Here is a 17897-nt window from a genome sequence, read left to right as displayed (position 1 = left end):
AGCGGGTATAGAGGGAGGGAGCAGGCTATTTACCACTGTGTATACACCAACATGTGACTCTATACTCACATGGGCTTCTCAGACATGATAGGGAGGAAATGCTCAGCATAGAAACTCACTGAAAACTGAGCATGTGCAGAGCTGCCAACACTGCTCTGCAAAATCCCTAGCTGAATTGGATACTTGGACAGAAGGTGAATGGAGAGCGCAGCAGGATCAACCAGTTTTTTTTTTTATAGAATACAGAAAACGAATCTCGTAGTCAAGTGACTGAGCGAGTATGAAATACAGCATTTATTGATAGTTTTTTTATGATGTGGGTTTAGTAACACTTTAAACAAATATTGCTTTATAAAATACATTTAATTTCTAAAGCACCTCTATTGTATCCCATGTCTACTCACTTACCGATTTAGAGTTGCCACTGGAATCTTTAGCATGCAACACTTTCAGGTATGTCAGATGCACCCAACATCCACCCCGCAGCTACATCACTGGCATCCTTTTTCCAAGCAGGAGCATGGCCAGGGAAGGCGTCATTTCAGACGGACACATGCATCCGATAAATTCAATTTTAACAGCAGATTTAAGGGCCCATGCACACATTTAGTTGTAGATGGACGGGTGTCTCCCAGCCCAGTGGCTGGCAGCCTGTCAAACTTTACGAGAGCCCAACAGCTGCAGTGGCTGGATGGTGCACGAAGCGGTACTTATATTTACTGCAGTACAGGCATACCCCGCTTTACATACACACATTGGTGTCTATGGCAAATCTTGGTCGGCTTAACATGGCACTGCTCCCGGTTTTTAAAGGAGAAGTATGGGAAACATTTTTTTTTGCTGTGTTATACTTACCTAGGTGGATGCAGCATCGGTCCAATGCTGCATCTGCACTGAGAACTGGAGCGATCAAACATTGCCGATGGCTCAGTTCTCTCATCTCCCCTGCTCTGCTCTTCCACGCTCACTGGAGCGCTGGGCTGTGGAGGGGCGGGGAGTGCCGTCTCAGCGGCTCACTGAGAGGCTGAGACTGCCATCATCAGTCCATCAGATCTAGACTTCGAGTCGGAACGACGTGGTGCCTGGACTGATTTGTGCGACGTCAGAGAGCACACGTCACATCGCTCTCTGCTGAAAACGGGTCACAGGAGTACAAAACTAATTGCACTCCTGTGACCCTTAGGGGAAGCCCAGCCAAATGAGCTCAGGCCGGACTTCTCCTTTAACCACTTCAGCCCTGGAAGAATTTACCCCCTTCCTGACCAGACCACTTTTTGCGATTCGGCACTGCGCCGCTTTAACTGACTATTGCGCGGTCGTGCGACGTTGCTCCCAAACAAAATTGACGTCCTTTTTTTTCCCCACAAATAGAGCTTTTTGGTGGCATTTGATCACCTCTGCGGTTTTTATTTTTTGCGCTATAAAACAGCGACAATGTTGAAAAAAAAAAAACCTTTTTTTTTTTTTTTTTTGCTGTAATACCCTGAAAAAATATTTAAAGAAAATTTTCCTCAGTTTAGGCCAATACGTATTCTTCTACATATCTTTGGTAAAAAAAAAAATGAAAAAACAGCAATAAGCGTTTGATTGGTTTGTGCAAAAGTTATAGCATCTACAAAATAGGGGATAGTAATGTCATTTTTATTGATGACTTTTTTTTTTTTTTACTAGTAATGGCAGCGATCAGCGATTTTTATCGTGACTGCGACATTATGGCAGATACAGCGGACAATTTTGACACATTTTTGGGACCATTGGCATTAATACAGCGATCAATGCTATGAAATTGCATTGATTACTGTAAAAATGTCACTGGCGGTGAAGGGGTTAACCACTAGGTCGCGCTGTAGGCATTAAGTGTGTCCTAGGGAGCGATTCTAACTTGGGAGGGCTGTATGTGACACGTCACTTATCAGCGCTCCTGATTACAGGGAGAGCTGATCAGTGACAGTATCATTAGGCAGAACGGGGAGATGCTCGTTTACATTCGCATTTGCCCTTTCTTCCACACTGTGAGACAATCTTGGGTATGCCCACGGACCCCGAGGTGAGCCCGCGGGACCCACGGTCACGGAGATCCCGGTGGGCGACCGCAAGCTGCCTCTCAAAAGGGCAACTTACAGGTACGTTAATCTGCCTGTACCTGCCCTTCTGCTGCAGTATATCTGCATGAGGCAGTCTGAAAGGGTCTATGACAAATCTTGTTCAGCTTGACATAGCACTGCTCCCAGTTTTAACATTGGTGTCTATGGGAAATCTTGTTCAACTTGACATGGCACTGCTCCCAAACCATAAGTGACAGGGACACCAAACTTAGAGAGCACTGAGAGAGGACCCAGGACTACAATATATCCGGTTTTGGGGTTGTCCAGCTTTCCTAGGTAATCAGTTATGCCTGTATGACTATTGCAGTGCCGTAAAGCATTGAGAAGTGAGAAAAGGTATTACTTCCAGTTTTTGTTTTATATACATGCTTTGGTCCCATTGTGTACTGAAAAGTGGGGTATGCCTGTATGTGTCCAGGTATAAAAGGTTAAAAACACAGACTTGTGTTCTGGGCATTCATCCCTGGGGTGCATACTCCCCTAGCAGTAAGTCTCTTATAGAGTTTGACAGGCTGCCAACAGTAGAGCTGGATGATACCCATCTATCCACAGCTAAATACCACATGCCCCGTGCACGACTGCCAAATTGGGATCTAACTGCAAGACAGGTTTATAGCGGCAGTAAAGGCAGAAGTTTTTTTACCTTTATGCATCAAGGTAAAAAAACCTTCTGAGTGCAGCTTTCCCCCCAGCCCCCCTTATACTTACCCAAGCCCGATCTTGAACCAGCGATGTGCACAAGAGCTGAGGCTTTCTAGGCTCCCTCCCTTTTCATTGGCTTAGAAACAGCAACAGACGCCATTGCCATCAACTACATCCCGTGAGGAGGGAGCAGTCTTATGGACCACAGATGTTGCTTGGGAACGCCCCCCAAGAGTGACTGCATAGCAAGCAACTTGCTATGGTGGGCTCTCGGTGGAGGGGGGAAGGGCCAAGAGAGCAAGCAGGGGGGCCCAAAAAGAGGAGGAGGATAGGGGCTGCTCTGTGCAAAACAACTGCACAGAGCAGTTAAAGCGGAGGTCCACCCTAAAGTGGACCTTCCGCTCATCGGAACCCTCCCCCCCTCCGGCGCCACAATTGGCACCTTTCAGGGGGGAGGGGGTGCAGGTACCTGTACAGTACAGGTATCTGCACCCACTCCCGGCATAGCTCTCTGCGGAAAGGGGCGTAGATTACACCCCTTTCCGAAAGTTCCCCCGCTGCCTGCTGGGAAACACACAGATCCCAAAGGCAGCGGGTCCATCCTTATTGCGCAGCGCGACTCGCGCATGCGCAGTAGGGAACCGGGAAATGAAGCCCAAAGCCACTTCCCGATTCCCATACCCAAGATGGCGGTGGTAGCACCCGAGAGACGATCGAGAGATCGGCTTCGGGTGCCGACATCGCGGGCGCGCTGGACAGGTAAGTGTCACTATTTTAAAAGTCAGCAGCTGCAGTATTTGTAGCTGCTGGCTTTAAAAAAAAAAAAAACGCGGAGTCCCGGCGGACTCCCGCTTTAAGTATGACATGTTGGTTATTTAAAAAAAAAAAAACCTTTAGAATCACTTTAACTGAGGTGCTAATGGTTTTCTAAAATTATTTTCCTCTGCGGTATTTGACTTTACCGTTTGAAATGCTATGGCAGTGTTTCTAACGCAATATCTGCAGCTATGCTCACCAAATGTAATAAAATAATAGCTGACAGCTACACAGCACCATCAGCAGCTTCTACATAGAGACACACATGTCTGAACATGAACGAGGAGCAGCAAGGTTTCTGACAGCCTCATTGTGTGTTCCAAGGCATAGTGTCAGCATTACCTACATTTGGCTTGTGGTTTTGAGTTAAAGCTGAAGTTTAATGTGCTTAGAATTTAGCGTTCCCCGTTTCCTCCTTTTCCACGTCATGCTAAACTCCAGGAAACCGTACTATTTTTATTGTGAAAGGTCCAGAGAAGTTACCTGCAGTCCTTTGCCAAACACATCCGGAGGATGGCTGGAGATGTTAAATATGTTATTTCTATTGTGCCAGAGACAAAGTTATGCGCGTCAGCGGCTCAGACTGTGAATTCTGGCTTGTGTACAGCGGGGGGGGGGGGGGGGGGGGGGTACGTCACTTGCTTTCCTCAGCCATTCACAAAAGGCCTAATATTTTTTTCCATGGAGTACAAGTCTTTTTGTGAATGGGTGAGTGGAAGGGCAAGAAGACCATAGGTGAGTGGTAAAGGTCAGGTGATGTCTCTACATGTACAGTCACCTCTTCAAACCTTAAAGCAGAACTCTATCCACAAGGGGACGTTCTGCTTGTTTGCATCCTGGTTTTCACAGATCCCCACTGCTGGTCAGGTGCACTGCGGCGATCTGAGCCAGACATTTAGGAATTTTTAGAGTTTCTACATACAGTGAGGGAAAAAAAAAAAAAAAAAGTATTTGATCACCTGCTGATTTTGTAAATGTGCCTACTGACAAAGAAATGATCAGTCTAAAATTTTAATGGTAGGTTTATTTTGACAGAGAATAACAAAAATATCCCGAAAATTATTTATAATTAAGTTATAAATTGATTTGCATTTTAACGAGTGAAATAAGTATTTGAACCCCTATCAATCAGCAAGATTTTTCTCTTATGTGTCTTGTATACAGGTAACAAGCTGAGATTAGGAGCACACTCTTAAAAAGGGAGTGCTCTTAATCTCAGCTTGTTACCTGTATATAAAATAAAATAAAAAAGACACCTGTTAACAGAAGCAATCACTCAATCATATTCCAATCTCTTCACCACGGTCAAGACCAAAGAGCTGTCTATGGATGTCAGGGACAAGAGTGTAGACCAACACAAGGCTGAATTGGGCTACAAGACCATCTCAAAAGCAGCTTGGTGAGAGGGTGACAACAGTTGGTGTGATTATTCACAAATGGAACAAACACAAAACTGTCAATCTCCCTCAGTCTGGGGATCCATGCAAGATCTTAAGCTAGAAGAACCATATGATTCCTCCTGTATTGAATTGTATTGTAACTGTACAGTTTTGCCCCCATGTTGTAAAGCGCCGCGTAAACTGTTGGCAATATAAAAATAGTTTTCAGTGCCCTGGCTGAGGGAAGGAGGTTCTCGCTCAAGGTTTGGACAGTACATGGGCCCGTCCCTTTGATGTGGTGAAGTTGTCCTGTCTCTATAATGGACTTTCAATGATCATGGGGACTGCGAGGAATCAGCCCTGAACTACATGAGAGAATCTTGTCAATGATCTCAAAGCTGCTGGGGCCATAGTCACCAAGAAAACAGTTGGTAACATGCTGCGCCACAGAGGACTGAAATTCTGCAGTGCCCACAAGGCCCCCCTGCTCAAGAAAGCACAAGTACAGGCCCTTATGAGGTTTGCTAATGAACATCTGAATGATTCAGAGGAGAACTGGGTAAAAGTGTTGTGGTCAGAGGAGACCAAAATCAAGCCATTTGGCATAAACTCAAATCACCATGTTTGGGGGAGGAGGAATGCTGCCTATGACCACATGAACACAATCCCTACAGTCAAACATGGAGGTGGAAACATTATAGAGACAGGACAACTTCCCCGCATCAAAGGGACGGGCCCATGTACTGTCCAAACCTTGAGCGAGAACCTCCTTCCCTCAGCCAGGGCACTGAAAACTATTTTTATATTGCCAACAGTTTACGCGGCGCTTTACAACATGGGGGCAAAACTGTACAGTTACAATACAATTCAATACAGGAGGAATCATATGGTTCTTCTAGCTTACCATCTAGAAAAGGGCCGTGGATGGTATTCCAGCATGACAATGACCCAAAACCCAAGGCCAAGGCAACAAAGGAGTGGCTCAAGAAGACGCACATTAAAAAAAAAGGTCCTTTAGTGGCCTAGCCAGTCTCCAGACCTTAATCCTATAGAAAATATGTGGAGAGAGATGAAGGTTCGAGTTACCATATGTCAGCCTCAAAATCTTAATTACTTGGAGAGGATCTACAAAGAGGAGTGGGACAAAATCCCTCCTGAGATGTGTGCAAACCTGGTGGCCAGGTCGCCTGACCTCTGCGATTACCAACAAGGGTTTTGCCACAGAGTTCTAAGTCATGTTTTGTGGACCCCAGATTCCGCAAACTAAAATTCCTGCCAGCAGAGGACAGTTTAAAAGTTCACCTCAAGGTCCAAGCTCTTGCCCTTGAAGTGAAAGGAAGATATGAGGAAGAGCAAACGCAACATCGATGTGAGGAACAACGGTCAACCAGTGCAGACATGACATTTTCTGAGAAGAGGCAAGTGTCTCTGTTGGACACTTTGCTCAGTTCTTCAGATTCAGATGACCACCACAGTAATGGCGAGGATGACATGACTGGTCACATCCAAGATCAAGAATCCCACAGTGAAGTTGTGCGGAATGAGACACACATGTATTTCAGTGAGCAGGCTATTCTAAAGGAAGAAAATCCGCTGAAATGGTGGAATGGTGAAAAGAGGTTTCCCATCTTGGCCATGCTGGCAAAGAGTTACTTGTCTGTGCCTGCAACATCAACCCCATCTGAAAGGCTTTTCTCAGGTGCTGGCAACATTCTGACTAAAAAAAGAGCAAGCCTAACATCGGAGCATGTCGATATGCTAACCTTCCTCCATTGCAATGCTAAAATATAGCATTGCAATGGAGTAACACAGACCCCCAACCTTTTGCACTCATATACGGTTCTTGTTGGGCTGTATTTATGTGAAGATGGCTGCCTTCAGTGTATTGCCCATTATTTTTGCACAGTGCTGAGCAGTGCTTTTGTTGGGCTTGGTTCCTTCCTTGAAAACCGTTACCTTACAGATATGTTTTACATTACAAGTAACACACCACAAAAACACTGCTCAATCAACACTCTACAATAACACCATGTAATGATTGCAATTACATAGTGTTATTGTCTGTTGACCAGCATTTTTGTGGTGTTACTTTATAAACAACAACACTTTAGGTCATCAGGCATAATGCCATATAAATTCTGCCTAACACTTTGAAAAAGATGCATTCTGAAGGCATTATGTGGTTGTGTAGTAAGGTTACCACATAATGCCTTCTGAATGCATTTTTTTCAAAGTGTTAGGCAGAATTTATATGGCATTTTCATGCCTCATGCCCTAAAGTGTTACCTTTTATTTTTGGCACTTTATTTTTGTATATGTCTTTCATGTGTTTTGTACACAGTGTTGAGCAGCAGTGCTTTTGTTGCATTTTTTTTTTAATGCTTCTGGCTCTGAATTAATGGCAATGCCATTATTGGTGCCTTATGCTAAAGTGTTTACATTTTATTTTTGGCACTTCTTTATACTATAAAAAAACTTTACCACATTGAAGTATTTTTTGGGAAAAATGTAGTAAAAAAGTTGAAATATTATATTAGAAGTTGTACTTATTTTTTGTAAAGTTATCCAAAGGATTATTATCTAATCACAAAAAGAACACACTAGATTAAGTCAAAAAAAAAAAAAATCGTTATAGTCGATGACTAATCGAAAAAAAACTCAATAGATTAGTCGACAGACAATCTAATCATTAGTTGCAGCTCTAACACACACACACACACACGTGAGCCTGTACATGTTCCCCCAAGCGGCTTCCATTGGGGGCACACAGATAAGATGAAAAAATAAAAATAAATTAAGTAATAATAATCCTTTACACCCCCATGCATTACAAACCAAGCACAGTACACTCACTTATGCAACTATGATGCCATCTAGCGGCCACTATATGCAACTGACAATATAAATGATAAATGCGTCTTGTATTCAGTAAGAAATGTTAATTTCAGACAGATTTATTCCATTCTTCCCAAAGACATTTTTAAGGACCAAAGTAATATCAAAAGGAAAAGTAGCCTTACAAGTTTTGCATGGATTCCTAGTACAGATCAGCTGAATACTGCTCCTTCATCAGAATGTTCTAACACCATATAATTAACAACTGGCATGTTGTAAAATGCTGGTTCACTTTTTCCTGTCCTTTGCGGCATATCAGCACTGCTGCTCTCCTGCAGCCTCTTTGCAGCTACCACTTTGCTTGCATGCACTGCAGTGATCGATGCTTAGCATTTTGCAGCCTTCCTGATGGCGATATCTGTGCCATGCTAGGCAACACAGCAACATAAAATCTCCAAAAAACAAACAAAACACACACACACACACACACACACACACACACACACACACACACCTTAAGGGGTGGTAAAGCAGGAGAAAAAAAAATTGGAGACAGAGACAAAGTGTAGTTGCCCTATAATAGAAATGCCTGAACAAGGCCGTGGCATCAGGTATTTTTTGCAATACCTTTCTGAACAGAGTACATTGATGTCTACATGGAACTTTGCAGCGACAGCATGTGTCAATTAACCTAGCAATAAGTCTGTGACTAACTTGCACACTTAAATTATATTTTGTTATACACCATGTAACACTTTTATACTGCTATTAGATAGGGTGACATTGTATCTGCAGATTTAAATTAAAGCTTTCATTTTTCTCAGTGAAGCCCCCAGTCTTTATGTGATCACAATGTCGGGACTGACATAGCAGGCACATGGCCAGGAGTTAAGTGAGTGAGTGAGTGAGTGAGTGAGTGAGTGAGTGAGTGAGTGAGTGAGTGAGTGTGTGTGTGTGTGTGTGTGTGTAGGGTATGACAGTATGCGGAGGAGTGTGTAGGGTATGCCAGTGAGCATTATGCGCAGGAGAGGAGTGTGGAGGGTGCAGTATGCGCAGGAGAGGAGTGTGGAGAGTATAAAAGTGAGCAGTATGGGCAGGAGGGGAGTGTGGAGGGTATGACAGTGAGAAGTATGCCCAGGAGGAGTATGCCCAGGAGAGGAGTGTGGAGGGTATGACAGTGAGCATTATGCGCAGGAGAGGAGTGTGGAGGGTGCAGTATGCGCAGGCGAGGAGTGTGGAGGGTATGACAGTGAGAAGTATGCCCAGGAGAGGAGTGTATGACAGTGAGAAGTATGCCCAGGAGAGGAGTACAGAGGGTAAGTGAGCAGAATGTACAGGAAAGGAGTAATGGAGGGTCTGAAAGTTAGCAGTATGTGCAAGAGAGGAGTGTATAGGGTATGACAATGGGCAGTATGTACAGGGGGGAAGATTTACTAAAATTGGAGCACTCAGAATCTGGTGCAGCATTGCCTGGTAGCCAATCAGTTCCTAAATTCAGCTTGTTCAATTAAGTTTTCACAATAAAACCTGGAAGCTGATTGGTTTCTATGCTGAGTTGCACTAGATTTTGCACTCTCCAGCTTTAGTAAATAACCCCCAATATGTACAGGAGAGGAGTGTGGAGGGTCTGAAAGTGAGAAGCATGTGCAGGAGAGTTGTTTGGAGGGTATAACAGTGAGATTCTATGTGCAGGACGATGACTATGGAGGGCATTGATGACCAGTAGAACAGTTTTTTTTTTTTTACTCAAATATTTCATACTGATCTTTCCAAATTAGCAACAAAAATCATTAAAAAAAAAAAAAAAAAAAAAAAAAAAAACATGGTCATAACCATACAGGTAATTGTCACAGAGGGTAGGGGGAAGGGTGCCTCAATATGTATTTTAGCACCAACAGCAGCGGAGCTCTTCACACATGGGGGGTTTATGTAGGGATAATAAAGATGAAAATCTATGTCCAGGAGATTGGCTGATTAAAAAGCAGGTTTTTCTGAAAAAGAAGAGTCATGGGAAGGGTATCAGCGGTAATATGGTTACTACCGGCCTGGTATTTTATCATCATTGCCAGTAAAAATTGAACTTGTTGCGAATGTTATTAGGAAAACTACCAGAAGGCCGGTATTTTTCCCAGTAAATGTGGCCTAACACTGGACTGTGAAGGTGGTGAAGAGGAAGCCGAAAACAGGGAGGAGCAGGTCTGTGGAATTGGGGACCAATTAGGCTGGAAAGGATGCACCAACATTTAGAAGGTCATTGAGTCCAGAAAACAGCGGAGGTGGTCCTGGGGATGTGGGAGATGGGGCAGGGCAGCAGGAATTGGAGCAGTGGAGCCGAGATTATCACTGACGAGAGTCAGTGGAGAGGAGACCGATATCTGGAGTGGTGGGATGCACAGATGTGAGGGGATTATCCATGTTCTGCAGAATGACTGCAAAGAGAAAACTCATAGGATCTGGGCACAGATGGGTCAATTCACATGTGTTAGGGACTGGTTGATGAGGGTAAAAACATGGCCTTGCGGATGACTGGCTGCTGAGAGCTAAATGCACATGCATTGGATTATGGATGCTGACAATGATGCACACAAACAAAAAAGGTGGTGCCAGTTTAAAGCACATACATTGGTTACCAAGTGCTAAGGGGGTTAACCTTCATGAGCTGGCTACGGGAGAGTTAAAATAGACACGTAGGGACTGGGCACTGAGAAGATGATGGACATTGACTGAGGACTAGGGGTTGATGGGGTAAACATACATGTGAAGAGAAATGGGAGCAGAGAGGTTAAAACGTGAGCTTTGGACTGGGCACTATGGTGTTAATGCACATGTGCAAGTATCTAGCACTGAGAATTTGATGCATATGCCTCTGAAGCAGGTCACATAACCCTCCCGTCTGTTAAGAAGCCGAAGGTAGGTGACAGAGGCCAATACACATACACTGCATGTGTACTGAAGACTGGTCAATGAGTGGTCAGTGCACATTGCAATAATATATTAATATATAACATATACTTACAGTATTTAACAAAAGTGAGTAAACCCCTCATAATTTTGTAAATATTTTATTCTATCTTTTCATGTGACAACACTGAAGATATTACACTTTGCTACAATGTAAAGTAGTAGAACAGTGTAAATTTGCTGTCCCCTCAAAATAACTTAACACACAGCCAATAATGTCTAAATCGCTGGCAACAAAAGTAAGTACTCCCCTAAGTGAAAATGTCCAAATTGGGCCCAAAGTGTCAATATTTTGTGGCCACCATTATTTTCCAGCAGTGCCTTATCCCTCTTGGGCATGGAGTTCACCAGAGCTTCACAGGTTACCACTGGAATCTTCTTCCACTCCTCCATGACAACATCACAGAGCAGGTGGATGTTAGAGACCTCGCACTCCTACACCTTTTGTTTGAGGATGCCCCACAGATGCCCAATAGGGTTTAGGTCTGGAGACATACTTGGCCAGTCCATCACCTTTACCCTCAGCTTCTTTAGCAAGGCAGTGGTCGTCTTGGAGGTGTGTTTGGGGTCGTTATGTTGGAATACTGCCCTGGGGCCCAGTCTCTGAAGGGATGGGGACATGCTCTGCATCAGTAGGTCACAGTACACGTTGGCATTCATGGTTCGCTCAATGAGCTGGAAGTGATTTATGATGAAGCAGCGCTAAATGCCTCTTACAAAATACTAAATTTGAATAACTAATAAAGTGCTTAATACTTTACCCAGGTGTCTGAGCCAATCTTGCAGTATAAAGAGCTAATAATAAAGTGCTTGTAACAATATAAATTCTCACTGTGCAAAATAATGCAATAATAGTGACATCAAATATAGAATTCACAGAGATAACTGTTGTAACTTCAAATGCTAAGCAAATAGTCTTTATAGCTTTGAATGTTAAGCAAGTAGTCTCTATAAGGGTAAGTACGTTAAAGAAAGGAAAAAGTTCTAATGTAAAGTTTTTTACTACATTATGGAGGCTCTTCTCTTCTACACTTTATCCCTAGAGACAATTTTTTAAAAGGAGCTGGTCGTGAAATTCGGTGTGGAGAAATAACCTGGAGACTGCAGTGACCATTCTTTTAAGATATACCCAAGGAAAAGGACAACTAGACCCATTTATGGGTCTTCCCTTAAGGGGAGAAGCTAGCACACACAGGGTGTGGATTGGAGAAGGACTCCTACAAGTCACTATATTATCTTCATTAGAACTTTCCTTTCTTTGACGTACTTACCCTTATAGAGACTATTTTCTTAACATTCAAAGCTATAAAGACTATTTGCTTAGCATTTGAAGTTACAACAGTTATCTCTGTGAATTATATATTTTTGATGTCACTATTATTGCAGTAATTTTGCAGATTGAGAATATTGTTACAAGCACTTTATACTGAGATTGTCTCAGAGACACCTGGGAATAGTATTAAGCACTTTATTATTAATATATATGTATTGTGTACAAGTTTGGCAGCACAGTAGTACTTCACGTTTAACACCACAATGAACTGAAGCTCCCCAGTGCCGGCAGCACTCATGCAGCCCCAGACTGACACTTCCACCAACATGCTTGACTGTAGGCAAGACACACTTGTCTTTGTTCTTCTCACCTGGTTGCCACCACACATTCTTGACATCATCTGAACCAAATAAGTTTATCTTGGTCTCATCAGACCACAGGACATGGTTCCAGTAATCCATGTCCTTAGTCTGCTTGTCTTCAGCAAACTGTTTGCGGGCTTTCTTGCGCGTCATCTTTAGAAGAGGCTTCCTTGTGGGACGACAGCCATGGAGACCAATTTCTTGCAGTGTGCGGCGTATGGTCTGAGCACTGACAGGCTGACCCCCACCACTTCAACCTCTGCAGTAATGCTGGCAGCACTCATCCATATATTTCCCAAAGACAACCTCTGGATATGATGCTGAGCACGTGCACTCAACCTCTTTGGTTGACCATGGCAAGGCCTGTTCTGAGTAGAACCTGTCTTGTTAACCACTTTCAGACCGGACCATTTTGCTGGTAAATGACCAGAGGTCTTTTTACACTTTGGCACTGCGCTGCTTTAACTGGTAATTGCGCGGTCATGCAATGTTGTACCCAAACAAAATTTGCGTCCTTTTCTTCCCACAAATAGAGCTTTCTTTTGATGGTATTTGATTGCCTCTGCGATTTTTATTTTTTGCGATATAAACGTAAAAAGACCGCAAATTTTGAAAAAAAATGATATTTTCTACTTTTTGTTATTAGAAAAATCCAATAAACTCAATTTTAGTCATACATTTAGGCCAAAATGTATTCAGCCACATGTCTTTGGTAAAAAAAAAGTCAATAATTGTATATTTATTGGTTTGCGCAAAAGTTGTCACATCTACAAACTAAGGTACGTTTTCTGGAATTTACGCAGCTTTTAGTTTTAGTTTACGACTGCCTATCTCATTTCTTGAGGTGCTAAAATGGCAGGGCAGGGCAGTACAAAACCCCCCCAAATGACCCCATTTTGGAAAGTAGACCCCCTAAGGAAATTGATAAGAGGCATGTTGAGCCCATTGAATATTTTATTTTTTTGCCTCAAGCGATTGAATAATGACAAAAAAAATTTTTTTTTTTTTTTTTACACAAAGTTGTCACTAAATGATATATTGCTCACACATGCTATGGGCGTATGTGAAATGACACCCCAAAATAAATTCTGCTGCTTCTCCTGAGTACGGGGATACCACATATGTGGGACTTTTTGGGAGCCTAGCCGCGTACGGGGCCCCGAAAACCAAGCACCGCCTTCAGGCTTTCTAAGGGCGTAAATTTTTGAGTTCACTTCTCACTACCTATTACAGTTTTGAAGGCCATAAAATGCCAAGATGGCACAAAACCCCCACAAATGACCCCATTTTAGAAAGTAGACACCCCAAGCTATTTGCTGAGAGGCATGTTGAGTTCATGGAATATTTTATATTTTGCCACAAGTTGCGGGAAAATTACAAACTTTTTTTTTTTTTTTTCACAAAGTTGTCACTAAATGATATATTGCTCACACATGCCATGGGCATATGTGAAATGACACCCCAAAATAAATTCTGCTGCTTCTCCTGAGTACGGGGATACCACATATGTGGGACTTTTTGGGAGCCTAGCCGCGTACGGGGCCCCGAAAACCAAGCACCGCCTTCAGGCTTTCTAAGGGCGTTACAGTTTTGAAGGCCATAAAATGCCAAGATGGCACAAACCCCCCCCCAAATGACCCCATTTTGGAAAGTAGACACCCCTAAATTTAGGGGTACACTAGTGAGACTAGGTAATAAATGGCGGGTGCCCTGAAACTATAAAAAAATAACTAACCAACCAGCGTCACCTGTAACAGTTATATGGTGATCACTGGTGAAAGGGTTAACTAGGGGGCAATCAGGGGGCTTTATGCGGTAGTATATGGGGGTCCCTGGCGCTATAAAAAGCTGCGGCGAACCTAAATACCTACCTGCCTAACTAGCGTCACCTGTGACACTAATACAGCGATCAGAAAAACGATCGCTTATTAGGCTGGGTTCACACTGGAGCGATGCGGGAACGCCACGAATGCGCGGCGGGTTCCCGCATCGCATGCCTCCCGGCGGCAGTTCACACTGCCCTATGCGAACTGCTGGGAGTGTCAGTGAAATGTTACTGACACCCCCAGATCAGTTCGCATATCGCAGTGCGATCTGCAAACTCGGATCGCATGGTGTGAACACCCATGCGATCCGATTCTGCTGCGGGCCAAAAAAAGGGTCCCGTGCGAATTTGCGGCGGGTGCGGCGGGTGCGGCGAATGGCTGAACTCGAATCGCACAGAGATCGGATGTGATTTGCACTGCAGTGCGGTGCGAATCACATCCGTTCTCAAACCGCTGCAATGTGAACCCAGCCTTAGTGACACTGGCGACGGGGGGTGATCACGGGGTTAAACCTTTATTGGGGGGGTTAGGGGGGTACCTTAGAACTAAAGGGGGCTAACCCTAACTGCCCTAACAGTTATTAGTCACAAATGACACCCGCCGGGTGATCAGGGGGTTAAACCTTTATTAGGTAATAAATGGCGGGGCCCTGAAACTATAAAAAAAGAACTAACCAACCAGCGTCACCTGTAACAGTTATATGGTGATCACAGGTGAAAGGGTTAACTAGGGGGCAATCAGGGGGCTTTATGCGGTAGTATATGGGGGTCCCTGGCGCTATAAAAAGCTGCGGCGAACCTAAATACCTACCTGCCTAACTAGCGTCACCTGTGACACTAATACGGCGATCAGAAAAATGATCGCTTATTAGGCTGGGTTCACACTGGAGCGATGCGGAAACGCCGCGAATCCGCGGCGGGTTCCCGCATCGCATGCCTCCCGGCGGCAGTTCACACTGCCCTATGCGAACTGCTGGGAGTGTCAGTGAAATGTTACTGACACCCCCAGATCAGTTTGCAAATCGCAGTGCGATCTGCAAACTCGGATCGCATGGTGTGAACACCCCATGCGATCCGATTCTGCTGCGGGCCAAAAAAAGGGTCCCGTGCGAATTTGCGGCGGGTGTGGCGGGTGCGGCGAATGGCTGAACTCGAATCGCACAGAGATCGGATGTGATTTGCACTGCAGTGCGGTGCGAATCACATTCGTTCTCATAAACCGCTGCAATGTGAACCCAGCCTTAGTGACACTGGCGACGGGGGGTGATCACGGGGTTAAACCTTTATTGGGGGGGTTAGGGGGGTACATTAGAACTAAAGGGGGCTAACTCTAACTGCCCTAACAGTTATTACAGTCACAAATGACACCAATGCAAAAAAAAAAAAAAAAAAAAATGACATTGGTGTCACTGTGACTGGGGGGCAGGGGTAATTGGGGGGTGATCGGGGGGTAAAGGGGGGGGGGTGTGAGTGTGCCTGGCATGTTCTACTGTATGTGGGGTGTGTTGGTGCAACTCACCGATCCGCTCTCCTCCGTGTCGGAACGAAAAATACCGACACGGAGGAGAGAATACATCACTTCCTCTCCTGTGTTTACATTACAGGAGAGGAAGTGATGTCACGGGGATTTCCATTCGTCGAGAGCGATCGCGAGGGGGTGGCCATGAATGAATGGCCGCCCCCTCATCCCGGATCGCTCTCGAAGGAATGCCGACCGCCGCAGGCACCGGGGGGGGGCCCGATCGGGCCCCCCACCCGCGGGCAGGCAGGGACTTATATATACGCCCATATGCCTGCCCGTGCCATTCTGCCGACGTATATCGTCGTGCGGCGGTCGGCAAGTGGTTAAACTGCTGTATGGTCCTGGCCACAATGCTGCAGCTCAGTTTCAGGGTCTTGGCAATCTTCTTATAGCCTAGGCCATCTTAATGTAGAGCAACGATTCTTTTTTTTCAGATCCTCAGAGAGTTCTTTGCCATGAGGTGGCATGTTGAATTTCCAGTGACCAGTATGAAAGAGTGAGAGAGATAAAACACAAAATTGAACACACCTGCTCACCTGAGACCTTGTAACACTGAGTCACATGACACCAGGGAAGGAAAATGGCTAATTGGACCCAGGGGTGTACTCACTTTTGTTACCAGTGGTTTAGACAATAATGGCTCTGTGTTGAGTTATTTTGAGGGGACAGCAAATTTACACTGTTATACAAGCTGTACACTCACTACTTTACATTGTAGGAAGGTGTCATATTTTTAGTGTTGTCACATGAAAAGATAGAATAAAATATTTACAAAAAATGTGAGGGGTGTACTCCCTTTTGTGAGATACTGTATACAAACACACACTATATAGGTATTCAAATGCATTACCATTTAATTTAAGCACGTGAATTATAGATCTATATAGGCATGTGTAATGTTGGATGTATTTGGACAGACAAAGCATAACCCTACATCAACACAGTGAACAGGGCAGAGACAAGGTGAAGTTGGCTGTAGCAAACACTAGAGGGCATACAGTTGGTACACCCGGATGTATCTAACACTGCATTTCATTTCCAGGAGCCTTCTGCTCCCACACAAGACAGGAAGGATTGTTAGCAAGGCAGAGGGCACACAGGTGTTAGCCAAGCAGTTAAAAGTCTGCAACCCTCTCCCAAAAATACCTTTATGTCACCAGTCTCCTGAGTCTCATTCTCTGAATCGTCCTCTCCCTATAAAAACAGAAATTCACAAGGTTTAGGAAATGGGCCGTCACAATCCACAATCAGAGCCAGTATTTGGAATGACAGCACGCAGATGTAAGGAACAGAAGCGGACATAGAGCACACATATTAGAAAAGTAACCTGTTAACCCACCTGCAGAAAGAAGTGGGATAAAATACAATGCTCTGTAGCCAGAGGGCATTTACACAAGGCGACATCATATTGGTAAAGCTCCACTCCAGTTGAAATTGAAAATGAAGCTTTGAAAAGCATTAGGTGAGAGGGCACCGTCCAGGACCTGCATTTCACACGCATGCATGGCTATAGTGTACCGGGCTAACTCTCTCCCTTGTCATGATCTGGGAACACCTCTTTGTAGTCAAAGTTAGGCATTCCCAAACACGCCCACCATCCAATCCTTGCTGTTTACTGGCAGGCATACAGAAAGCCAGATGTAAACAATTTTGGTGCTAAATTCTGTGCAATCATTAAATCGAGCCTTAGAACGTCTCTGAAATCTGGCTACACTGGATCATACGGCCCCCCCCCCGTAAGTTAAACGGTCTAACAAAGTGAACCTATCCCTGCTCCAAGCATGAAAACATAGTGGTACCATAAAAACCTGCTGCATCCCCTGTTTTAGATGCACTTTCCTTTTCTCCAAGCCTGGTTCACAGGGGCAGCGAAACCCATGAACAGTGCCCGTCTGTTTAATTCATCCCTGGCCAGCAGTTGCTATGCGCAGGGAGCCTATTGAAGCCTATGAGGCTGCGTGGACACAGACATCCATCCTAATCTCACAGGTGTGTGGTCAGAATGTGTTTGGGCAGCTCAGCTGCATGCGTTTCAGGCTGGCTTGACATATATGCGAATTGGATGCGTTTTAAACGCATCCAATTTGCATGATATGTGAACGTGACTGGCTCTCAATGGAGCCGATTCACATATGTCCGGTGAGGCCGCAACGCAGTTTCAAAAAGGAAAACTTTAT

General features: G+C 44.5%; 1 protein-coding gene across 2 annotated transcripts in view; it reads right to left on the bottom strand.

Annotated features, from left to right (window-relative positions):
* The window catches only part of SAP30BP (SAP30 binding protein), an 86943-nt gene that overhangs the window by 41447 nt on the left and 27599 nt on the right, over nucleotides 1-17897 (bottom strand). The window contains exon 3 of one of the 2 annotated variants that reach the window (XM_077459674.1): nucleotides 16867-16914. The exons of the other annotated variant lie outside the window; for it this stretch is intronic. Within the exon in view, the coding sequence (XP_077315800.1) occupies nucleotides 16867-16914 (48 nt within the window). The remainder of the gene's footprint in view (nucleotides 1-16866; nucleotides 16915-17897) is intronic. 2 annotated transcript variants of the gene reach the window in all.

This window comes from Lithobates pipiens, unplaced genomic scaffold (assembly GCF_037356315.1).
Source record: "Lithobates pipiens isolate NorthernLeopardFrog02 unplaced genomic scaffold, aLitPip1_a1.2 Scaffold_28, whole genome shotgun sequence".
In the NCBI taxonomy this organism is placed as follows: Eukaryota; Metazoa; Chordata; class Amphibia; order Anura; family Ranidae; genus Lithobates; species Lithobates pipiens.
This window is presented reverse-complemented; position numbering and strand designations above follow the sequence as displayed.